Source organism: Ambystoma mexicanum, chromosome 1p (assembly GCF_040938575.1).
Source record: "Ambystoma mexicanum isolate Mex_15411 chromosome 1p, UKY_AmexF1_1, whole genome shotgun sequence".
Classification (NCBI taxonomy): Eukaryota; Metazoa; Chordata; class Amphibia; order Caudata; family Ambystomatidae; genus Ambystoma; species Ambystoma mexicanum.
The window spans coordinates 173721118-173747215 of NC_090921.1; the positions used below are offsets into that span (position 1 = coordinate 173721118).

Below are 26098 nucleotides of genomic sequence, written 5' to 3' on the forward strand. Positions count from 1 at the left end.
TTTGGAGCTCCTAGAAAAAGGGAGAAAGAAGGAGAAAAGGTTAAAACAAGAGCAATACCTTTGATCCTTACCTGAATTCCCGAGCCATCGCACCTTCGAGCTGGAATAAAGAAGTTATTTTACGCGCGTTGCCTCGCCTGCTGCAGCGCCGCGCTGAACTCACCGGCCTTCGCAGCATCTTCACCTTTCACCACATCCTCCTGCGTTCCCGCCGCACTCCGGCACCTAAGCAGAAGACAAGAACAGCAAGGTGAGCCAAGAGAATACACAGAGGAATACCCCCCCCCCCATAGACTTACCTGATTTTACCACCGGGGGTACTATTCCTCTTCACGGGTCGGCGCAGATTCCACTGCATCCTAGCCGAACCCCGGCCCCTAAGGGGAAACAAAAGGACAGCAAGGTGAAACAAAGGGACTAACAAGGGGAACCCTCTTCACCACAAAAGACTTATTTGATCTTACCGCCAGAGGCATTATTCCCCGAGACTTCTTACTTTCTCTCAGCGCCTAAATAAGGGAGAAAGCAACAGGTTACATATGGACATTATTTTATCGAACTGTGTTGGATAATACAAATCCTTACCAGAATATTACCGGTTGCCACGAGGAACTCTTCAGTAGGGTCAAGCTGCAACCTGCAAGGAATCGGACAAGAGTGAAAGTCAGGCATTTGAACTCTTACGAACTACATACTTACGGCGTCTTGCCGGGAATATCGGAGTCAATATTGTCCTGGAACTCCCCAATTCCTTCGAGCCAGTGAAGCAACTGGTTATCTACGCGCCCCTTCGCTCAATGCAGGATGGAGAGCTCATCTTTTCAAGTCATCAGGTGACACTATAAGAAGGGACATCCAAGGTGATCAGTGGGGAGAACAGCGGGGTGGGGGGGGTTTACGCTCAACTCCACGGGTGGTTAATTCCCTTTCTCCATTTGCAGAAGAATATTCCTACGGGCCAAGCAAACGAAGCTAGGTGGGCCAGTCCAGTCCGTCATCTCGGTCCTACGTGTCACATTGGTGGAGACGCAGTCCAGTCCAGATCGACGCCTCTGTGGGAGCCAGGTGAGCGTAACAGTTGGCCTGACTCATCTTTTAGACCTCGTATTGTCTGGGCCTGCTGTTTCCCTCTTAGCTGTCTTGCTAGCAGTTTGTCGGCTTTGTTTGCCTTCACATAATACCAATGTTTTTTGTATAGTAGTGCCTTTTCTGCTTTTTTCATTCTGAGTGTTTCCAACTGCCCCTGTACATGTCTCATTGTTCGCATGAGTTTCCTGGTGGCGTCTGAATCAGTTCTGCTTGTATTGCCCTTATTTTCCCTTCTAATTAATTTTCCCATTGGCGATGCGCTTTCTCTTTCTGTGCTTTAGGCGCTATGAGATGTCCCCTCATGACCGCCTTATGGGCGTCCCATAATGTATCTTTGTTAATTCCGGGGAGATCATTGTTGGAGTGTATTCTAGGATGTGTTCTCTTAGCGCCTGGCTCATCACTGGATCCCTAATGATGTCCTCTGGGAGGCGCCAGTTCCATAACCGGTTGTGGTGTTTTGACCAGTTAATATCTGCCCACAGCGGGCCATGGTCAGAGAGTATAATGGGTTCAATCTCAATCTGTTTTATCCTACCAAGAAGCCCCACTGAGACCCATAGGTAGTCTATTCTCGAGGCAGTATTATGTACGTGTGAATAATAAGAGAAGGTTTTCTGTTTGGGATTGCTGTTCCGCCATGCATCTGTCAGCCCTAGGTGCGTGAACTTCTTCTTTAAGTTTTTGGACAGGGTGCCCTGATCTCGTTGTCTGGGTCCGGATCTATCTAGGGATGGGTCCCACGCCATGTTGAAGTCCCCCCCTAATATAATGTCCCCTGTGACTTGCTGTTCAATTTTATTCAGGATATCTCTTAAGAAGCCCTCCTGACCTGTGTTGGGGCGTATACTGTGGCCAGTGTGAGGGGCCTACCTTCGATTGTGAGTTACTATTAGGCATCCTCCCTGTTTGTCTCTCCATATAGACTTTACCTGTGCGTGTATATAAGAACTCCTGCTTTTTTATCTTGTGCGTTTGCCTGGAGTATTTGATTGAAACCCTTGAGACGCACCTTCTGCTTATCCTGGTCTCTGTGTGTCTCCTGAAGCATTACGATGTCATATGTGCCCTGCCTAATGGAGTGTTCAACTTTTTTTCGTTTGATGGGGTAATTGAGGCTTCTGACATTGTGTGTCAGGATCTTTATCCCCATTGGTTTTTACGGGCTATTAGGCATGTCTTATGTTCGTTTCTCCCATTCTCTGCTATTGAGTTATGCTCGGTCTTCCCCTGTCCCCAACTCCCTCCCCCACCCCCCCAAAAAAAGTGTGCAACCCCCAACTGGCGCGTTCCCTCTTCCCTCCCCCAACTGCCCTGAGGATGTCATGATTCTCTATTATCGCTCAGGCGTGTCGCCGTGTGCTTCATACCCTCCAACACTCTCAGGGATAACTTTGAAGGGATTCCTAAACCCTTCCAGATGACTTCAGAGACCCCCGGGTCCTCACGCCCCTCCCCCTCCCAGCACCTTTTACATCAGACTCTCTATTTCTGCTGTCGTTTTCGAGTCTCCTTGCGCTCCGCCTTATCGTGCTTCTGCTCCTCCATTCGCTGCCCTCTGCTGGTCTTTATTTACTTTTGCTAGGGCGCCTCACCCTTCTGTTTATTGTTTTCCATTCCCCCCCGCTCTTCCTCGCGGAGGGGACCGTGCCGCTTGCTTGTGGGGAGTCGTCGTCCTGTTCCTGTAGATTTAATATTGTCTGACCTTCTTCTCTAGTGGTTATACTTTTTTGCACTCCATCCCAAGTAAATAATAGTCCAAATGGAAACGTCCACTTGTATCTAATTTGACGCAAAGTGAGTTCCTTTTTTTATTTGGGCCATGTCTCTTCTTTTCTGGAGCGTTGATAATGCAATATCCTGATAAAATTGTACCTCCTCTCCATTCATTCGGATATGGTCCATTGCCCGGGCCTTCCTTAGGATCTGCTCCTTTTGTGCGTACCTCGTGAGGGCCACCAGCACGTCCCTCGGGTGGTCACCTTGGGTCTTCGTTCTCCTCGGGCCCACCCTGTGTATTCGATCGATCAGTATTTATTCTTCCTCCTGCAGGTCGAGGATATCTAGGAAAACTTGTTGCACAGCCGATTTGAGGTCTTTGTCTTCGACCGTCTCTGGCATGTTTTTGATCCTGATGTTTGACCTTTGCGATCTGTTTTCCAAATTTTCGCATTGGATCTCCAGATTATGCGTTAGTCGGGCCAGTTGTTCCTGCGTTTCTGCCACTTGTTGCGATTCTTCCTCCAAGTTCTGTACAACTTTCTCCAGGGTATCTGTTCTTTCCCCCAGTCCTGCGACTTCTGTTTTTAATTCCTGGAGCGCTGATTTAGATTCGTTCTTCATGGCATCTAGATGCAACTGGAACACCCCAAACCACGTTTTTAGATCTTCCTTCGTGGCCATCTCGCCGTGGGGAATATCTACTACCTGGCTGGCTTTTGAAGCTTTATGCGCTCCTGCTTTATCTGGATTCCCTTTGTCACCCCCCCAGTGGTGGACCAAGTTCTGGTCTTGTTTCTGAGTTTGGGACAATGGGTTTGTCTGTCCTTGCTTCCCTCTTGGCCTGGACATCTGGGCCTGAGCGAGTTTATACCATATGAAGGCTGCCTCGTGCTATTTCGACTCCCACCTCTCCGGGACTTCTACATGCGTGTCTGTCCCACGCGCTTGATGACCTGCCCAAATTGGATTCCCTGACCGCCTGCCCCCTAGTGAATGAGGCCGACGAGATAGTGCCAGGGGCCTCACAAGTTCTCGTTTCACCCCTGGGGGTGCATCTTAACACTCTGTTAGGGAGAGCACTCCCCCCTTCTCCTTTACATGCGGATTCTCCCGTCGTTGCTCTGGTTTTGCTGCTGCTCTCCTGATGATATGGACAGGCGGGGGCGGGGGGTGGTGTCGGGGTGGACCAGAGCCGTCGTGCCCACGGGCCCCAAATACCAGTTGATCCTTTTGGGCGGCGCGTGAACTCGCCTGAGGTGAAGGCGCTCCCAGGGCCCTTAATCCGCTCCTCCTTCCCGGGGAGGCTTCCCCGGTCGGGGTTGCCGATCCGAGGAAGGGGACTCTCCTTTTGCCTGGGGTGAGGGGGGCTGACCGGAGCAGTCGTGCTCGCGGGCCCCGACCACCCGTAGATCCACTAATGCGGCTCGTGAACCCGCGCGAATCCGCCGTCCGGCCCGAGCTAAAGGCGCTCCCAGAGCCCCGAGTCCGTTCCTCTGTTCTGGGAGGGCGCTGTCACCGTCCCGCTTCCCTTCTCCCGGACGGGCGGAGCTCACCTTCGACTCCCGGTCTTGACTGGGACTGTCGCTGCTCTCGGGCCCGACGTGTGGTCTTAGCGCCGCGGCCCCAAAGAAATTCTCCGGCGGAGGGGAAGTTGGAGGGGGTGGACTCTCCTTTGGTCTGGTCGCTGCTCCTTGGCGGTTACGCCGACTGTTGTGATCAGCGGGAAGACCTCCCGCGGCGCGGTTTGACTGCCTTCGGGGTGATGTGCTTGGGGTGTCGTTCCACTCCTGTCACGGTGGAGTCCCGGCAAGTGCTTCAAGGGCTCGTGTTAAGCAAGCTGAGGCGCGGGAGGGGAGACGGAGCTCGGCTTACACACGTCCTCCCTCCACGGCGGCCATCTTGAAGTGAAACCGAGGGATTTCAAGGGACAACACTTTGCTCCTTGTGCTGTTCCAAGTTCCCCACGCTTTCAATGTGGCTTTTCTCTAAGCACTTGTGACTTAGTCATAGGTGTGAGGTTCTAGTGGAAGCATATAACAAGAACTTTCCACTGCCACTCTGCTTTGTCTGATCTTTCCCTTTCTCTGGGGGTTTGTCCGCGCCCACTGCCCAACCAAGGAACTGCTACAGATGACGTGGAAGCTATTTGGAAGTCCGATTATGATGGACTTGTGACCCCACAATCTGGGACTTGGAAAGATCTTAAAATTAGGGAATCACTATCACCATAAAGATAGGGCACACCTAGCAGGTTGCTGGGGGTGGGAAAGAACTAATTGAAGGACGCTGCATGTATCTTTGTCTTCGTTATTCTATAGTTGTGGTACAGTTTCAAAGCATTGCAGTAGGTGGCAAAGGTCTGACATAGTTTGAATTGGGGAAGCTTGGCGCTAAGATTATAGAAGTGCCTATTGTGGCGGGTCAGAAGGACACAGAGTCTGATGTACCATTTCAGTGTAGTTTTATTTAACAAAAAGGTGAAAAACCCCAACTCTCACTAATCTGTGTGTTCCCTGCCTCAACACTTTTCTCTTTACTTTCACAAAAGTTCTTCCAGTCTTTTATTATGTATCTTTCATCGTGATGACCACAGGTTGTAAATACCCAATATTCGTTCTCACTTCCTTTTATTAACTCGCCTATACAGGGACGAATATAAATGTTCCAGCAATTGTTATTACTCTCACTTGATCGTTTCAATGCTCCCATTTCACTGGGATGAGTATGAGTGTTCCAGTAGTGATTAGTCCTCTCTCCATTTCCAATCCTTCCTCTGACTGGGACGAGTATGATCTTTCCAGTAATGATCATCTTTCTTCTGTCCCTCTCCTGGGTCTCCCGTTTTCCCCGTTACCTGAGTTTTGTAGGCGCAACTTAACCAGGGTACTATGTGGACTGGGACCTGCTTCGCTCAGTGTCTGAATGATGTCCGGCCTTTTCAGCAATGTATGAGACGGTTGCTTCGTTGGTCTTCCATTCACTTCCTTTCCCGTCAACTCTTCAATCGTGATGTCAGCGTCGTTTTTGGACCCACCGGACCACCGCTTCTCGCCTACGGTCACTCCACCACTCTTCTTCCTTTCGCGGTCAGGGCTTCTCACGGCACATCATGTCTACCCTTTAGAGTTCTGTCTCTTCTTGCCAATGCTGTGTGTTGGCGACCGGTCGTGGTACCTTCTCCCAGTCTGTACGCTGTCACCTGGTTTCAGCTTTTCGAGCCTTCCCCCTTTTCGAAAATCTCACTGAGGTTTTCACCCGACTCTTATTTTTGCATTGGACACCATGCGTCCAGGGCTTCATAAACTGGGCAGCACCAGCTGATTTGTAACTTGCAGTCTCTCTCTCTCCTTCCAGGGCCCTACCTTCCTAATTTATGATGTTGTCATGGGCCTTCCCTTGTATTCCTTCTTAAATTTCAGCCTCTCATTCAATCCGATCGGCATAATCTTCTTCGTTCCAGTTTTTCTTACTTTTCTCTCATGGACATTAATGGTACAGTAAAACTTTAATTTGTAGTGATATTAGGTTTAGGGAGTTTCTCACAGGAACAGGTGTCCATGTCCCCAAAGGAGGAGTCTGTCCCGGTGAGGTCCTCCTTGCCGCTACCCCTTGAGATGGTGTTGCATACCAAGCTCGCCTGCCTAGTCTCAAAAGGAAAGGCTCCTCCTTGGGCAGTACGTACTGACAGAATCCTGCGATTCGTCACAATATATAAAGTGGTTACATTTTCCTTTAACACACACCAGAGCAGGCTTCTGTGGCCAATACACATTGAATCTTTCTACACTGTGGTCCTAAAATCTTTGTTTTTGTTTCATGTTATGAGCCCTGCTGAATGTCATTACCCTACTCCCTGCACCAACTCTAGAGTCTTGAAGGGGTCCTAAGAAAACACAAAAGATAAATAGTTTAAAAAGAAATGTAAGCATGTGTTTAATCCATAGACCCTATTTAAGGAAGTATTTTTGTAAAATGTTTGCAGTTTTTCCCGAATTTGAAAACAAATGATCAAGCCATTGTGAGTCTAAATTACTCATATTTCTGCTAGGGAGAGGTGGCCACTAAAGCAGTTTGACAGTAGGGACTATCCTGTAACTGGATTGTGTAGCTGTAAATTGGAAAAATGTGTATGCTTGTCTTCCCGCAGCTACAATTGAACTACCTGGGCAACTATGTGCCAAACGCCTGGACGTATGAAGGTGGCTGTGAGATATGCAATGATGGATTACTCAATATGTCAGAGCTGAAGGTAAGCGTGGACCTGAATTCTGTTTTCTGAGCCTTGAAACCACTGAGCACTTATCCCTACACTGATACCCTTCATGTCCACTCTGCATCCTAAGGCAAGACTGTGTGACGTTTTCTACCCAGATGTGAACCTGCTTTCACCATGCTTTTCTACACAATACTCTGCAAACGGGTGTAAACTCTGATCAGATGAACAGTTATTCATCTCTTATTCATGCCTTACCTCCACCTAACCCATGCTGTACTCGTACATCATTCTCCTACCCCAATAGGATGGTTTTTCCTTGTACTAAGCACATGGATTTGTCTCACCAATTTGTGTAAACAAAACTTTCTCCTGAACAAGATGGTAGTCTGTGGCAAACGCATTAGTCTTGTTTTTCCAGCTGCCACATGAAACCATTGCCACCTACCGACTGCCACATGAGCTAGCCTCTCTAATGCTGCTACCTTTTTAAAGCTGGAAACGTTTGTATGTGACTTCTTCTAAAGTGTGCCCCCTCTAAACCAGCATGCACATATCCACCTCAGGGAATGGTTTCTTCTATACACACACCTCTATGCTGTACCTTTTCAACTAATCTGCCTATTTCCTTCATCGTAACCATTTGATCTAACTGCATACCACTGCAAACACCTGTAGTTATCAATTGGCATCCATATTTTTACCTGTGTGGCTATTTCAATCAAATGCAATGACCAACCATTTGCTATGAAAATGTGCTTTCTTAAACCAAACATGCATCTGTTCTCTTAGCTTTCACCTTTCACCTCACAGTTGACAATTAACAGCTTAGGCTTTGCAATTAATACACAGCCCATGTCCATTATCAACAGCTCCTGCCACACAAGTAATCCACAGCCCTTTTCCAGTGGCCAACGTATGCCCTGTCTACTATTACCAGCACCTTCTCTGTTTGTGGGCTCCCCCTCACTGTTTGTTATTGCCATCAACCTACTGCATCTTCAGTGATTACCATACCGCTCTCAGTGGATGATTGACAGCCCTATACCTTTCTGGTTGATGGACACCTATAGGGCAATAGCACAATGCCAGCCCTTTGGGCTGCTGTGGGCTGCTTTAGTGGAACAGTGTGTGCCAGCTTCATTCGATGCATTGTGAATCTAATAGCTTTGACCAAAGTTCTTATCCCATGCATCATTTGCCACCCACTTTTCTCAAAAGTATGTCCCTAGGTACAATTCAGTTTTTAGCAACGAAAAAAACAGAAAAGTGATTTACCACCGTGGGGCATGTTTATATTAATTCCCGGGCCTACTTCTTTGTCCAAGTCCGCCCCTGCATACCATATGATAGGAAAGCCACTTCCCTGCCCCATAGATGCTCACAGGGCTGCTGTATCGTATTGATGGTAGGTGTCCCAGCTGTGTTTTCGGTGTTCAGTGACCTTATGGGCTGGAGAAGGTGGCGATGAGAAAGGAGAGTGGTGTTAGTAGCTGGCATGCTGCGGGTGGGTTGAATTTCTTTTTTAGCCTTTTGTGCAGGCTCTAACCATCCTCTTGTTACAGGAGGACATGCTCCCACAGGTGCTCTTGGGGGTCTTCATCGAGCAGCCTACTCCCTTTGTGCCAGAATTCCTGGAAAGGCTCATTACACTGGACTACCCACTAAGCAAGCTGAGGCTCTTCATTCACAACAGTGTAAGTATCCAGCATCAATTCAACCCTTTAACCTCAGGTTCAAAGGGTAGTGAACACTTGGAAACTGTGAGAATTCAAGCCATGTAAGAAAGATGGGCTTTCTGCACTATGCAATTCGCATGAAATGAATGAATGAAGGTTAATGGAAGGGGTTGGAGGGGAATGGGAAGATAATACCAAGCCTTTGTGTAAAGTCTCTACCTGCTGCCGGAGTGATACTACATAGCTATAGTCATTCAAAAGTCCATCTGCACCACTCTTCCACCAAATAACTCACCAGTAAATCCACACACAAAAAGGTAACTGTTGTATGTATTCCACAATCTCCACTAAATCATCTTTTATAATAGAGCTGTGGCAGGCTGCTCAATTTAGAATGCAATCTAATGCACAGGTCATACAACAAATAATCATTGTAAGCATCCTTTAAATTGTTCGCAGGAAGCTGTTGCATGAATATGCTTGATGCCGACAATTTATAACATATTTGAGCAAAACAGTACAGCTTATGGTGCCCACAGATACATAACCATATTGTTCACACAAAAATCTAGCGGGCATCTTTCTAGTGATATCACTCAAGTAATAGTCAGGTTATGATTTTCTGTTTATGGATCAAATTTGAGTTTGTCGTTTGCTATGAAGACCTGAGAGGTCACACGACTAACCTGTGTGTCTCTTGGTATATGGAAGAGATGATCATCCTTTGCCCCTGGATTTGTGTGCCCCAGGTCTGAGGATATAGCCACACTGAAACCATTTCTGACTGGCATTTGCAGCTGCCTGTCTGGGACAGAGTGGATACCCTCCTTTGTGTGAGCCATTCCTGTGTGCAAGGAGATATTGACCTACCATTGTTTAAAAGGTACTTGTTATGTGATCTGATCGTGTGCTATGGTCACTCAATGACTCTCAAAGGAGAAAAAAAGCTGAGCCCTTTCTCTCTCACCAGCTAAATCTCTGAGCCTTTACTCTGCTCGAAGAATGACCGAATCTCTGAACCAGGATCGTTTGACACAATGAATAATCGGAAGGGGAAGCTTTCCCTCACCAGGACGGCCAGAAGCAACCCACAGTTGCACACCTTTCCCTTGATATCCTGGACCCTGAAGACTCTCTATGCTGATTTGACCAGAGAATCTTCATCCCAGGACATCTGGCAAGCTCCCTGGTTCCACTCCCCTCGACTCCGAAGCACTCCGTCTGTTTTGTCTTGAGTCCTACAACTGAATCCACACTCGCATTCCCAGCCTTTATTCCATGGCTCTGCCCTCCTCAGTGCAACTCTTCAAGCTAACATGAGTAATTGTTCTTCCCTTTGGTACACTATTAATGATTCCAGCCTCAGAAGCTGAATCCTGAGCCCTTGGATGACCTGGAAACCTTGCACTGAGGACTACCCCAACCGCATCTTGCTCTTAACCTGTTCGAACTTCAGCTCCTTGACTCCGACATGGGAATCACTGGATTGAGAATAATCCCTATACGCAAGTGCTTCTTCTGCACCAGTGATTAATTGCTGGATCCCTTAGGGGGGTCACTGAACAAAGCTCATTGCAACCGCACCTAGAATGCAAAGACCACCGGCTGCAGAACTGCTTTTCAGGCCCATGGTATTGCTCTACTGATCCTCTGGCACTTTTGGCGCATCATTACTTTGTTCTTTTCTTCATCCCTGAACCCCTTCTTCTAGTGACATTTGAGGGCTTCCCTCCAACTGAGCTCCAGGAAGTGCTGCTTTCACACTAAGCTAACTCTTTCCCGCCAAAGACGGCCTCATTCGCATTACTGTGCTTTCTTGGACTCTCCTGAACTTGCCTGCCTAGGACCTAAGTCGTTTAACTTACTTATTACTGCTATTCCTTTTTAAGGAAGTACACTTTTTTAAAATTCATTTTCTTTTTTTTTTCTTTTAGAACTCCTATCTAAAACTGTATATTTACCTAATGCGTTGTTGCTTCTTTGGTTTTACAGAAATACCATACCTGCAAGTGTATTTTTTCCTTTGATTTTTTTTCTTATAATTATTATATTTTTCTAAACTTAGTGTGTGCACTCTCTTTCGTTTGGTGTTGCTGTTTCTTTGAGCCACCCCACTCAACCACCGGAGAGGTGGCCCGTGGGCTAGAAATGTTGGCCCAAGGTCGGCATACCAGTCTGGGGTGTACTGGGGGATAGTGAAATTTGACTAACCCCACCCATTTGCACTGCGCAGGGCGGGTCCCGGCCCTGTGCTACCAGTATAGGCGATTTATGGAGACTGACAATTTTGCGATGTTTCCTGAAATAGGAATTTAGGACACAAGGTCGACATACTAGTCTGGGGTGTACTGGCGATGGTGAAATCTGACCAAACCCATCCATTTGCCCTGCACAGTCGCTGAGTATTGCATGACTTGTTTTGGATACTCGAAGAGGGACCTCGACTGCGTGTGTTTGTAATACTATTCCTAGTGTGACGTCTACTGTACCCATGGTCCTCCACATGTTTTTTTCCGCCATCATAGTCGGTCAAGTGTTGCAGAGATTCCTGGCTCGCCTTTTATTATCACAAAGTTTCATATTATATTTGCCGGTCCATCCCTTAGTTGCCTGCTGCTTTCAAGCAACCTTTGGTGACGCTCGACGGGATGTCTCTGGTTACCTGGGTCGAAGAGAGCTCCTCGTTCGACGAACATTGACTTCGGCCTACACAGGCCTTCACCGTCTTCGGCCATCACAGTGGGAGTAGTGGGGGGGGGGGCACATCTGCTCTCCATCTTTATAGAATGCCAGTTTCCCTCATATTACTTCCTGTTTATCGTTGTGCTGCTTTTCTCTTCCGTTATGGAAAACACACCGTTTAAATGTTGCCCTGCTTGCGGTCAAAAATATCTTTACACCCACATCTGACCCAGAACCCTCTTCCTCAGGGCCAAACCCTTTCCCAAAAGTCCACTGAGTAGACCACTGAAACATTTGAAAAAGTAATGAGAAGTATTTCATGCTTTGTCGACTATATGAACCAGCATCCAGAAGAGTTCTCGCACCCTCAGGGTACTGCATAAGGTAGTGTGGGGACAAGTGGGAACCATCTGCAAAGGTACAGAAACTGTACAGCTCACAGCCAAGTACTTCAACACACCGCCCCTGTACTACTCTGTTAGGAAATTTCAGATGACCTGTACATTGTTGACCCTTCCCATCAAGGAGATCAAATCTCACAGGTTGACCAATTTAATTGTGATCAGTTCTATGATGACGATCCAGACATCTACATAATGCCGTCCCCAGAAGACCAAGATCAGCCCATTGCTGACTCCCCTATTGACAACCAACTCCAATACAATGAGCTACTCATTAAAGCTGCCCAACACTTTAAAATAGATACTCAGGAGACACAACGAGACAGACTTTATGGACGACATGCTAGGGGAAACAAACTCTGTTACCCAGTTTATTCATCTTCTCCAGTCAATACAAAGACTCATTCAGCCATTTCTAGTTACATCAGCCTTCCAAGAGCTGTTAACCCCAGCATTGAATAAGTCGTTAATTCTCCTCCAACTGACACCCTTTATATCAGAGGTCAGCTAAAACCTGACTCATTAGTGGTAACTACCACAAGAAAGAGGGCAGGCACACTGGTAGCTTTTGTGGAAGCACCTCCAGACAAGGAGAGTTAACATGTATATACACTAGGCAGTAAGGTACGTCTTCTGCTGCATACCAAACCTGTTTTGCCAATAACACTACTTGCCAGTTATAACTGCCATGTCTGGGATACAGTACAACACATTGATACAGTCCCTCAGCCATTACAATCTCAGCTCATCAAGACCATCTCAGAAGGCAAACGGGTTGCCAGCTGCATTCTATAAAATAAGTTAGATGCAGCAGCCAATGCTGGACGTATTATAACAGAAAGCACCATGATTAAACAGCACAGTTGGCTGCAACAGTCAGGTTTCAAACTGGAAACCCATGCCACCCTTTTAAATATGCAAATAGAACCTATTTGGCAAGGCAGTCGACAATGCACTAAAAAGTGCAAAGGAAGAGCATGAAACTTTAAAATCATTGGGCCAGATAACAAACAAGCCGTTTGTTCAACAGGGAGGGGTGTTAAATACCACGATTTGTGGATATAATCTAGGCTAATTATCTTCCTGGGGCAACACACAGGCTCAGTCCACCGGTTACCAACTCACATTTCAAAGAGGGTATAAAAGAACAAGAAGTCGAGGTAGTCTCCACCACCACAGCCTCCCCTGCGTCTAAACAATGCCGCCCAATACAGGTTACCTCCCATGCAACTCCAGTCGGAGGCTTCATTTGACAATTCACCCACGCATGGGAGGGGATCACATCTGAGCAGGAGGTGTAATCCACCGTAGCAAGGGGCTACTGCATAGAATTTCTAGAAAAACTCCTCCAAAACACCGGAATATGTCGCCACAAGAGAAGCTAATTCTTCTGAAAAAAATAATGTCCCTGCTGCAGAAAGGCACAATCGAACTAGTCCCAGCAGACCAGGTAAATAAGGGCATCTATTCAATATACTTCCATGTGCCAAGAAAAACGGAACTATGCGTCCTATACTAGACCTGCGTCCAGCAAACACATATGTTAAACCTGAAAAGATTTGCATAAGAATGTAGCAGAAAGTGATCCCTCTGTTACAATAGAGGATTTCATGACAACATTGGAAATGAAAGATGCATACTTTCATATTTCATTGTTGCCAATGCACAGAAAATATCTGCGCTTCAAGATTATAAACAATCACTAAGAGTTCAAAGTCCTTCCCTTTGGCAATTCATCAGTGTCAAGGGTGTTCACGAAGGTATTAGCAGTAGTAGCAGCGCACCTGTTAGGCAAGATTGTATCCAGTACAAATCTTGCCTAAAAAAACCCTGACTGCAAAGCAATAGGAACCCAACCTTTGGTATATGTCTGTACTACACAGGTTGGTAGTGTGATGAGCAGTCCGGCTTATCTCAAGAGGGGTCGATCTGAACAGTAGGGAAGTTGCACAGAGATTCACAGTGACAAGTATTCAAATACACCCTTACACACAAGGTTTCTTTATGAACAATTATTAATTTATTTAACAGTCAGTTTGAGTAAGCCTTCTTGAGAAGGGGCAATATAATGGTAACACACAAATACACACCAGAATACACACTGTTAGTTTCTCTAAATCAGTAAGTACCCATTTGGGATAGCAAACAGACACTTCCTACACCCTTAGGTGACTTGCATAGCTAGGCCACTGGACATTAATATACTACTGTTGCATTTAGAGGAGTACTTGAAATATGTCAAAGAAAAGGGTTATTAGAACACAACAAGAGATCACACAAATATTCTGAAGCAGGCAAGTACTTTTGGTAACCCCCAATGCTAAGTAAGTTAACCCCTTCCTGGAAGGAAGACAAAACACAAAGCCAGAGCGGAGAAGAGTCATTCAGGGATCCAGGCCAGGCCAAAGCCAATTGGACAAAAGTCTAGGTGAGCTGAAGCAATTCTTGCAGGTAGTTAAAAGTCTTGTACAATTTTTAGAATTCTTTGAAGAAAAGAAGAAATCAAAGTAGGGCCATAAGCTGATTAGGCCTGTGAGGTAAAGAAACTGTTAGCAACTCTACAGAAGCAACCAAGACCGTTTCCACTGAGATAAAGTGAGGCTACACAACAAGAGGTAAGTTCTCTTCGACTTTACAGTACCTTTGGTTAGAAGAAATTGTTCTAGTTGGCTTCTGTTCCTGTGCAGCTTTGCAGATCCTGTGTTCCTGGGCCTCAGTCTTGGGGACAAGAGGGAGGACGTCTGGAGGACACATGCACTGCAACGGGACGGTCGCCGATAGAAAAGGACCAACTTCGATTCAGTGGCACTTTGTGGTTTCAGGTCCTCATGTCTCAGCAAATAGCACCACCCGCGGCCTCTTGGCTGTTGAGATGGGCTTTCCTTGCATCTGGGGTCCAGCACTCTGTTGAGGTGGCTCAGGCTCAGTCAGTCCTGCGTCCTGCAAGTTCAGCCAACTTATAAGCAACAAACAAACTGGTGTGCCTCACCCAGGCTCTTCGCTTCCTGCAACAACTGCAGTGGAAATACAACCAGCTTCGAGAGGATGTCCAGGTGCTTACTTTGGAGTTGATTGGTCCCACCAACTCAAGGGGAGAAGTCGTCCTTGAAGGGCTTCTCTAGTCGTGGTGAATTAGGAGCTTCAGCAGGGCTTCACCAGGCAAACCAACGGTCCAGGAGTTGCAGCAGGCGTCTCCTCCAAGTTCTTCTTCGGATTCCTTCGTCCAGTGGTCCACTGCCTTCCAAGCCAAAAAGCCTTGGCTTTTAATGCAGGTTTCTCCCATTCCTTTCAGCCTAGCTGCCAGTCAAACAGCAGGGTGGCTGTCTTGCTGGACAGCCTGCAGGCCAATCATCTTTGGGTGCATTCCTTTAACCAAGGGGATTAAGCACAGGGAGTTTCGGGCACCTCCATCATTTCCTGCCCCCGCCAGACATACTCTTGAATCCTGCCAAAGACAAAACAAACAAAGGGACCAAACCCAGTTTGGCATGCAGAGTAAGTCTCAAGAAGGACCTTTCCTGTAAAGAAATGGCGAAAAAAGATGACCAGGGCAATTTTGACAAAAATTGTACCTTTCGGTGCTTTACTCCAGATGTGAACGCAGCCCACGCTAAAAGCACACCACAGTAATTAAAAGTAAACCCCTGCCACTAGCCATTAATTGAGGAAAGGGTAACATAAAAATGTTACATGAGAAACTAGGCAAAGGGGATACTTAGTAGCCCCTGCAGCACCCTACTGTAAGATTGTGTGCTGGGTCTAGAAAGTTACAATGCCAAGTAGTCAATCTCACTTCACTGCTCTTGGAAATAGTAGTTTATCCAAGTGAAGGTATTTAAACCTTTGGGAAATCTGAAAGACTTCCCTGTGCCACTGCACTGAAGGTACAACGGGTTGGGTCCTGGTCACATGGTGGCTCACAGGAGGCTGCAATCTTAGGTGAGGTAGTTCATGGTAAGTAGGAGAGAGTTAGGGACTGCACCTAATATGCGCGGGCCGACTTTGCACCAATGCATTTTGTAGTACATATAATTAGAGAAAATGCGGGTAAGCAATTGTAATTGTATTTCTGATGCTTTCATCTGCTTACATTTACATGTACCCTCCCTTCCTACCCTCCTGGAGTTTGGAAGTGCATAGATGCTTCTATCTTTTACACTTCTGGAACAAAACAATCTGAGGAACCGCAATGCGCGTAGGCCCCATGGGCACAGTAAACGACACTTCTCCAGCATTGGATCTTTCATGGATTCACATGCTTAGAATATTCCCCGTCGTCAGGCTGGGAATCCCCGGTACATTATATAGACCCTTTCCCGTAGGAAAACTTTTTCGACGCTTATGCGTCCTATCCACCTCGTTTTGTATCATGCGTGCCCGCACCGTCAGGACGTCATGATACAAATACAGGCCCCGCCCCCGCGCTCCCTCAGATTTCAACCGTCTTTCAAAGTAGTGGGATCCTCGTGTTTACTACTAGTGAAAACTAGGTTGTTTTTTCTGTTTCGCTTCGGCGAAGTTCAAATTCTGGAGAATTATGTCTGGAAAAGCGTTATTTCGCCCGTGTGCAACATGTGGCCTCAAAAAAGTTTATGAAGGAGACGGCCACATGGACTGTATCTACTGTCTCCACCCGCACCACACGGCGGATACATGTGAGATATGCCAGGGTTTCTCTCAAAAAACCCTTAAGGACCGTAAAAGAAGGCTGGTCGACTGGCTTAATGACGGAGCGGGTGCCTACCCGGCTTCGGAAGTTGGCTCCACGGCCTCCAGGAGCAAGTCGGAGCCTCCATCGAAAAAGGTACGGCCAGCGGAAATTCGCACTAAGGACAAGCATAAGGGGAAGCATGCTGGATCTTCCTCATCACATAAAAAGCCCTCCTCCTCCTCATCATCTAAGACGGAGAGGCTAGCGCTGTCAAAATCCTCCTCAGGGGACCGTTCCAGGTCTTCCATGAGTCGAGCTGCTTCAGCCGGGAAGTCGGCATTGAAATCGACGACGAAGTCTAAGGGCTCGACGACGACGACGTGCTCGTCGACCTCGGTGTCATTGACGATGCCTATTACCGTTCAGGCAGCAGCGGTTGGGATTCCTTCGTCGACGGAGACTCAGTCTATGGCTTGGCTGCCAGAGGTCTATGACCCGATCCCCCCCTGAGGTCTTACTGCAGCCAGACACGGCCTGCTCGGCGGAAGGAGAAGGCGACACGGTTCTGCAGCCAGCGGATTTAGGCTTACGGCCTTCCACGTCGGCGACGACGATGAGTGCGAGCGGGGGTACGGTACCTATATCATCCACGCTACTGACCCCCCAGACGGTTCTGTCTCTGGATGTGCTTAATACTCTTCAGAAGCTCCTGCAACGGCTGGATACGCAGTTCCCTCAACCTGGGACGTCATCGTCACTTTTTTCTGTACCTTCCGTCGACGAGCAAATTTGTACGGCTCGCTCGACGACTAAACACCCATCGGCTCCCCAGGTGGTAAAAGATCGTCCTCGAGCTCAGGAGGAGGGTGAGTTGTCGGAATCTGACTATACCGGGTGACTCGGGGTCAGACATCTCCCTGTCACCGTCGAGGGACCCAACATGGAATTCGGATGTAGAGTTAGAGTCTACGAGGAGCCAGACACAACCATCTCCCCCGGATGATGTGGGAGCTTTCCATGCAATGATGGGAAAAGCTTGTTCCGAGTTCGGCTTGATTCCTGAGGAGCAGAAGAAAGACTGTTTCCTTTTTGACCACATGGGTCAAAGGAGAAAATCGGTATTTGCCATCCCAATCCTGGACCACGTGTGGCAAGAAGGTCTCAAGACGATGCGCCATCCGTTCTCGGAGCCAGCCATAAAGGGACGGATCGAGAAAAAGTTTAAAGCTCCGGAGTCCACTCCGAAATGTCTAACATCACAGCCTCTGTCTGACTCGGTGGTGTCGGCGGCAGCGGCTAGGAAGGCCAGGGTACAGCAAAAATGTTCAACGCCACCGGAAAGCGAGGCTAGGAGGCAGGACGCCTTTGGAAAAAAGGTGCTCTCCGTCGGAGCGACGACAGTAAGAGCAGCCAATTCCTTAGCGATCGTGTCACGATATGATAGAGAAATGTGGCACAAACTAGCCCCTATCCTAGAACACCTGCCAGACGAACACCGAAAAGCAGCTATGTTACTGGTGCGGGATGGCGAAGAGGCCTCAAACCACGCTATTAATATCGCAGTTGACCTAGCAGAGTCTGGTTTCAAACAAATCAACCATGGAGTAGTGCTTCGTCGACAAGCGTGGCTCAAATGTACTACTTTCCGTCCTGAAGTCCAGTACAAAGTCCTTGACATGCCATGCGAAGGGGAACACCTGTTTGGCGAAAGGTTGATGAAGCGTTGAAAGGGATGAAAGAAGACACGGATACTGCTAGGTCCCTCAGCGCCCTTCAAACGGGTAGAAACTTTCGCTCTTTTCGCCCCTTCAGGGGTGCTTCTGGAAACTCCCGCTTTGGAGCCTCGAGGGACCGTGGATTTAACAGGCCCTCGTACTCTTCACAAGGTTTCAGACGAGCGTCCCAGTCGGCACGTAGAAGCAGGGACTATCAAGCCTCCAGGCGGCGAGGCTCGGGTCCGTCGTCAACGAAGAACAAACAAACCAGCAACCAATGACGGCCTTCGGAACGTCCTGGGGGGTCGAGTCTCTCATCACTTCGACCGATGGAAATGCATCACCGCAGATCGATGGGTTCTAGACACGATTCGCATGGGTCATGCGCTACAATTCAAAGACAAGCCTCCGCGTCTTCCTCCTTTATTCTCGACACAGCCCCACCTCCGAATCCTACGACAAGAGGCGGCGCTTATGTTGCGAAAAGGGGTGGTAGAGAGAGTTCCTGTGGCACAGGAAGGACAAGGAGTTTATTCCAGGTTCTTCGTTGTCAAGAAGCCAAACGGCAAATGGAGGCCCATTCTCGACCTGAGGGTACTCAACAAGTGGCTAAAGAGCCTAAAATTCAAAATGCTAAAGCTCCAAGAGGTTATCAGGTCGGTGCAACCCATGGATTATCTATCATCACTAGACCTTCAAGATGCTTATTTTCACATCCCAATACGCCCACGACACAGGAGATATTTAAGGTTCGTCGTCGGGAGAAAGCATTTTCAGTTCAAGGTCCTCCCGTTTGGGCTCAAGTCCTCCTCCAGGACGTTCACCAAGTGCTTGGCCCCTATAGCGGCCCATTTAAGAAAGGATGGTCACCATGTCTATCCATATCTAGACGACTGGCTGGTCAGAGGTTCGTCCAAGGAACAAACACGAGACAGTCTAAGGGCCACAATGTCCCTCTTACAGGAACTGGGCTTCGCAATAAACTTCAAGTCCTCCGCAGAGCCTTCGAGGACCTTGGTCTTTCTAGGAGCAGAGTTTCATACACACACAAGCCTGGTGAGACCATCCAGCGAAAGAATTCAGAAACTTCAAAGCAAGGCGTCGGAATGGAGAGGCGGTACCAAGGTTTCAGTGCGCAAGTACATGTCCCTGCTAGGGACCATGTCGTCCTGCATTCCGTTGATAAACAACTGCCGTCTGTTTATGAGACCTTGCCAGGAATTTCTAGCGGACCGTTGGGCGCAGAGCCGAGGTCGCTGGTCCGACAGACTGGTCGTCGACAAACAACTAGTTCAAGCACTCTGCTGGTGGAGAGTGTCTACTCATCTAACAAAAGGAATGCCTCTACTGGAACCAGAGTTCCAAAAGACGGTGGTGACGGATGCATCGCTAAGCGGATGGGGAGCTCATCTGGATACGTTACAGGTACAAGGCCAGTGGTCGTTGCAGGAGTCCTCCCTGCATATCAACCTGCTAGAACTGAGAGCAGTGCGATGGGCTCTGAAATCTTTTCTTCCTCAACTGAGGGACTCGGTGGTGCGTGTCATGACGGACAACACCACTACGATGTTCTACTTGAGGAAACAAGGAGGGACACGTTCCAGGTCCCTATCGAAGGAGGCACAGAAAATCTGGCATTGGGCCCTGCAACACAACATGCAAATCTTAGCGTTCCACCTACCAGGCGTGAGAAACGTGGAAGCTGATGCCCTCAGCAGAGAAATGAACGAAGTTCACGAATGGGTGCTGAACGACCAACATCTACAACAAGTATTCAAGAAATGGGGACACCCTTCCATAGACTTGTTTGCGACGAAGAACAACAGGAAATGCCATCAGTACGCAAGCAGATGGCCTCAGCAGGGCTCACTGGGGGATGCGTTCTCCTTCCCATGGACGAACAAATTCCTGTACGCATTCCCTCCATTTCCCCTTGTACAGAGGACGTTGCAATGGATCCTCAGGTACCCATGTCGGGTAATTCTGGTGGCCCCGTACTGGGCCAGACAAGTGTGGTTTTCAGACCTACTACACTTAGCGGTGGCGGAACCGATGAGATTCCAGAAAACCCCCGACCTTCTGTCTCGACAGGAGGGTGTCGTTTGGCATCACGACCCGGACAGCCTCAAGTTGACGGCCTGGCTCCTGACTTCGCCGAATTTGGTCAGCTAACGATTCCGGAGGACTGTCGGCGTATCCTGCAAGCGGCAAGAGCACCTTCCACAAACGCCTCATACGCGTACAAATGGAGGAGTTTCTGTCAATGGTGTGAGGATCAACCAGGTTTGGCCCCGCAATCGATTAAGCCGGAACAGCTCCTTCCATACTTGCTGTTCTTAGCTCAAAAGGGCTTGTCGGTATCGTCAATAAAAGTACACCTAGCAGCCATTTCCAGGTTTACTCGTCGACGGCATTCGGCACCATTGTTCAGCGACCGCCTGATTAAGCACTTCCTTAAAGGCCTCTTTCGGAGTTTCCCTCCAGAGAAGAAATTTCCGCCGGAGTGGAGCCTCAATCTGGTCTTAACGTCTCTTATGAAGCCTCCTTTTGAGCCAATGTCATCATCGTCTCTAAAGTTTTTGTCGTGGAAATTGGCCTTCCTGGTGGCCATCACTTCAGCCCGACGTATTTCAGAAGTTCAGGCTCTAATGGTAGACCCACCATGCTTACGATTTTTCAAGAACAAGGTAGTCCTAGCCACTAACCCGCAGTTCATACCAAAAGCTCCTTCGGTGTTCCATAAACACTCCTCTATTGTGTTGCCTACGTTTTTTCCGGAGCCATGCTCGGGAGCGGAGCGCATGCTACACACATTGGATGTAAAAAGGGCTCTCAAGTTTTATCTTCATCGTACGCAACCGTTCAGAGAAACGAGACAGCTGTTCGTGGCCTATGGTTTGGGTGCTAAAGGAAAAGCCATTTCGAAGCAAGGACTGTCAAGATGGGTGTCATCTACCATTTCGTACTGCCATTCCAGGGCAGGGAAACCTCTTCTACGACGGCCAAGAGCTCACTCAACTAGGGCAGCGGCATCGTCGACGGCATTGTGGGCCGGAGTCCCTCTGGGGGACATCTGCATGGCGGCTACCTGGGCGACTACACACACCTTTACCCGCCATTACTGCCTGTCGCAGCAACATGCCGAAGATACCCGGATGGGACAGGCGGTGCTTCGACACCTATTCCAATAAGGTAAGCCCCGGCTCTTTTCTATAAACCGTCACCCCCAACCCCATAATTTATATCAACTTGTGTCAGCCTAGTGCTCACCTATTTAGTTGGACTGCTGTATTTTATGCCCTCAAGTGAAGTAGAATCAATGCCCTACTTCTTTACTGATTTTTATTTGTTATAAACCTGCTGTGTTGGTATCTTTTTAAAGTACTTATTTTTCCACATCTTTAAACTAAATGTGTGTTTGTGTGTGTATATTTTACAATATATTGTGTGGTGTATTTTATTGTACTTGTGAATGGGAATAATTGTCCTTTGATCCAGATAATTCCCTCCTGAGACGGAAATTACTAATTGACCAAGTTATTATCTTACTTGACCGACACCCTACTCTTCAGGATACGTCTCTTTTTACTCTCCTCAGCAGTGCTCTGTGAAAACAATCTCTAACATTCCAAATCGATAAAATACCACTCTCTTAAAAAGTAACAGAATAATAAATAATTGAATCCTCTGAGATATACCACCCCCTCCGTCCCATGGTGTGGTAGCCCTAACTTCTCCAGCATGGGGTCTGGCATGGATTCACATACTCATGGAAATTCTCTGTCGTCAGACTGGGAATAATTGGTAAAAGAAAAAACATTTTCACTTTCACTTAAAAACTGTATTCCTCCTTTAAACCAATCACTGTCTTCTGGGTCATACTGTCCTCATCCAATGATAGGCCTCCCTCCTAATACCCTTCTCTGTATAAGCTCCCAGCTCAGAATCCTGCAGGCACAGACGATAAGTCCTCCAGACCCCTTAATCTGGTCCAACCAGCAGTTTTTTAAGTACAACTACTGAAGAGACCAGGTTGGGGGGAAAAGGGGAAATGGGTAGGATAACAAAAGGACTTTGCGCCTTCCGGAAACCTGCAAATAGATACATCTATTGATTTAATCATTTTCACATTCACCATTAACTTTCCCAGTTTATTTTATCACCAAAATTCCATGGTTACTTCACTACCTTCGCCCCTAGCTAGTAGGTATTCTCTGGGAATGAGTGTAATCAGTTATGACTAACAGCTCTTCTGTGGCTTGTTGTGTGCTTCTGAGTGTTTTGATTCCTTAACTGATAACCAGATTTATAACCTTGTTGAATAAACTCTGACTTTACTTATTGTGCTTATAACAATTTTTACAGATGAGTTTAATTTTAGGTCTCTGAATTGTTCAATGTCAAATGGATCTCAATTATAAATTAATACTGTTGTTCTACTAAGGAAACTCATAACTTGCTAACTTAACTGAACTAGTTCCTGATCTAAGTATACACAGGTTGAACTCTATATCACTAACATTTAACTCTTGTGTGCTTACTGCAACTCCTGAGGCATACTTTTACAACGCAGTACATTGTCTTTTCATTTCATTCCTTGTGCTGCGCGCCTTACTAACAAATCGAATGAAAAAAACTTGCAACTGAGTTCTCCGACGTCAGGAAACCAACACCACTCCTCGCCTCAATAGTTTTGTGCTGCACAGCTGAGCTGAACAAATGTTTACAACCTATGCTATCTCCCAAAAACAATGCTGAAGACTCATCCGCGTTACTTTAGGTCTGAAACCGCCAGCACCCAAAGCCTCTATTAACAAAAACGAATTTTCGCACTGATGATCGCGCGCACTATGTTCTGACTTACACGGATGTAATCAATCATGTGCCCGTTTCGCCTCACATTTATTTCAGAAATAAACTTTTAATATTTCCCACTGGAGAAGTTTACTAAAAACAGTTCTAAATCAATTTCTTTTCCAAGGGCTATTCTTTTAAAGTGAACACATTCAGTTTCTTTTTTCAATAGCGTGGATTTTAAACCTTACGTTTCTCCAAATTCAAACGTGACTTACCTGAATCTTCTTTCACTGAATATCTCAGGCAAAGGTTTTCTTCTTGTTTCTGATGGCTGTAAATTGGTGTAACTCTTAAGTTTCTCTCTGGAGCCTCTAATTACTGTGACCTTACTTGGACATGACTTGAATGAAAGGCAGTTTAGATTCTTGCTAAGATTCCAAACTACCTCGGAGACTACTCACAGCCAATAATTGTACTACAGCATGCTCACCATCTTGAATTGGGACCACTCAAGTTTCCTGAAAAAGAAAGTTAAGGAAAGAATGTTCTTGCCCCTGGATTCCTTTATAAACCAATAACTAAAAACTCTCAACCCTCTTGCCCCAAAAACTGTTCTGCCTATTCCCGCACATCTGCGTAACCCCACACCTCCTTCTGTATGAGATGCTAAATGGGAACCTGACACTCTGGCAGCCATTTTCAGATTTCTATCGCACACTTCAGTGTTGGGAGTCCTCAAGTTTGCGCTCTGAGATATTTGTACATTTCTTTGTGTTTTGGAAAAAAGTTCTATTTTTGTTTCATAGAAGCCTGTGTGCTTCTATGTGCCTGCCGACAGTGGGGACCCAACCCGTCCTCATCTTTGGTCCCTCCGGACAGTTAGGGGAAGAGGATGGACGCCATGGGAAGGACAGTGATTTACACTGTGACGTCCACAATCAAGGCGATCAATGTACTGGCGATCCTAGCCAAGTATGACAGGGAGTTGTGGTACAAGCTGGGGCCTATTCTGGAGTTCCTCTCTGATGATAAGAAGATGGAGTCTCTTCCAGGAAGTGGAGGGCGCATCTGACGCCATCACAGTGGCATGAGACGTTGCAGACACATGGTTCCGGCAAATGGGGAACGATATCTGCCTTCGTCGACAAGGCTGGATGAAGGCCACACATTTTCATCAGGAGATCCAATCGAAGGGGCTGGACATGCCCTTCGATGGAGAGAATCTATTTGGGAAAGTCGTCGATGAGTTCCTCCAGGCCATTAAAGCGGATACAGAGATGGCCTGTTCCCTGGGCGCTCTACAACAGCACCACTCTTCTTTTAGCTGATCCAGAGGAAAGTCAAGCAGGTCTTCAAAAGGTTTCTCCACATCGTACCTTCAGCCATCCAGATCCACAACCCAGTAAGCCTACAGAGGCCGTCCCCAGGCCTACAGTAGCGGAGGACAGCGTCGCCCGCAGGGCAGGTCACCGGCACCGAAACAAGCCTGAACCGACCCGGACGTCGGGCTCCCATCGTACACCCTGGTGGGAAGTCTGCTGATGAAGTTAGTCAGCAAGTGGAAAAAGATCACCACTGACAGATGGGTGCTGGACGCTGTCACCCAAGGACACACCCTAGAGTTTCAACGCAGGTGTCCACGGATCTCTCCCATTACCCATCAGGAGCAGCACATCCCTCAGCTCTTGGAAGAGGTAGAGGCCATGCTGAAAAAAGGTGCTATAGAGCTAGTTCCCCAACGGCTCCGGAGTCTATTCCAGATACGTTCTAGTCAGAAAGAAGACAAGAGGCCCATCTTATACCTACGGCATATGAACAAATTCCTAAAGCCACAAAAGTTCAGGATGGTCACGTTGCAACACGTGCTCGGCCAACAGGAAAAAGGACGTTGTTGGACCTGGAGGACTCCTACTTCCACGTCCCCATTCTACGCTTCGTGGTGCAGCGGCAGGACTACCAATTCAAGGCTCTACCTCTCAGTTTCCAGTCGTCCTCCAGAGTGTTGATGAAATGGCTGGCACCAGTGGTGGCCTATCTGCGTCTACAGGGCATAAACGTATACCCGTACCTGGATGACTGGCTGAATTGCGGCCCCTCGCGGGAGCTGGCTGACGGACCCACAAAGACGACCGTCCTGCTACTGACGGATCTGTGATTCTATAAACTATCCAAAGTCCTGCTTAACACCAGCACAGAACGCATTGTTCCTGGTCACCAGTCTCAATACAGTGTCTTGCCTGACGTCGCCCTCAGAGGACAGGGTAGCAGCCATTCAAGGAAAGGTGCAACGACTGTATTCGGCGAAGACAGCCACGGTGTGGGCCATCAAATCGTTACTAGGCATGATGTCGTCCTGCATCTACCTCATCGGGCTCTGCAGGCTGCAAATGCCACCCCCTTCTGGAATTTCCCTTCAGGGAACTGCGCTCCTGCAACAAGTGGGAGTTTAGTCAGGGTCAGGTGGACCACCCATTTGTCAAATGGGGCAGGCACCAGATAGATTTGTTTGTGACGGCAGCAAACTCCAAGTGGCAGAAGTTTGCCAGCAGATTCCACCAGCTGAGGCACCTGGGGGACCCGTTCTCCTTCCTGTGGGAAGTCCTGTTTCTGTATACGTTTCCTCCGTTCCCCCTCCTGCTATGAGTCATCAACACACACAGTGTCCTTGCAAGATTATATTCCTCGCCCCGGAGTGGCCGAGGCAGATTTGGTATCCAGACCTTCTTAGCCTGTCAGCGGCGCCTCCGGTCAAGCTGCCAGTGGTTACAGATCTTCTCCAGCATTGGGTCTGGCATGGATTCACATGCTCATGAATATTTCCCGTCGTCCGGCTGGGAATCCTCGGTAAAGAAAAAATCAGTATCAGTTTCGTTTCTGATCTGTCTTTCTTCGTAGTAACCAATCACTGGACTCTGGGTCATACTGCCCCCAGTCAATGACTGCCCTCTCCCTAAGCCCCACCCCTGGCAGCCATCCTCAGATTTTTACCGCACGTTCAAGTGTTGCGATTTTCAAAGAGTTTAATCTAATTTTTCCGGTCAATCGAGCCTCAAGCTCCACCGTTTCTACTTCCGATCAGCAGGGACCCGTGTCGGAATTTTCTACGCCACTCAAGGGCGAAGTTTTCGTCAAGTACGCTTCTTGGAGGA

General features: G+C 47.7%; 1 protein-coding gene across 2 annotated transcripts in view; it reads left to right on the forward strand.

Annotated features, from left to right (window-relative positions):
* PLOD3 (procollagen-lysine,2-oxoglutarate 5-dioxygenase 3) overlaps positions 1 to 26098 on the forward strand; it is a 796608-nt gene that overhangs the window by 482637 nt on the left and 287873 nt on the right. For both annotated transcript variants that reach the window (XM_069646170.1, XM_069646173.1), the window contains exons 8-9: positions 6959 to 7060; positions 8590 to 8721. In XM_069646170.1, the coding sequence (XP_069502271.1) occupies positions 6959 to 7060; positions 8590 to 8721 (234 nt within the window). The remainder of the gene's footprint in view (positions 1 to 6958; positions 7061 to 8589; positions 8722 to 26098) is intronic.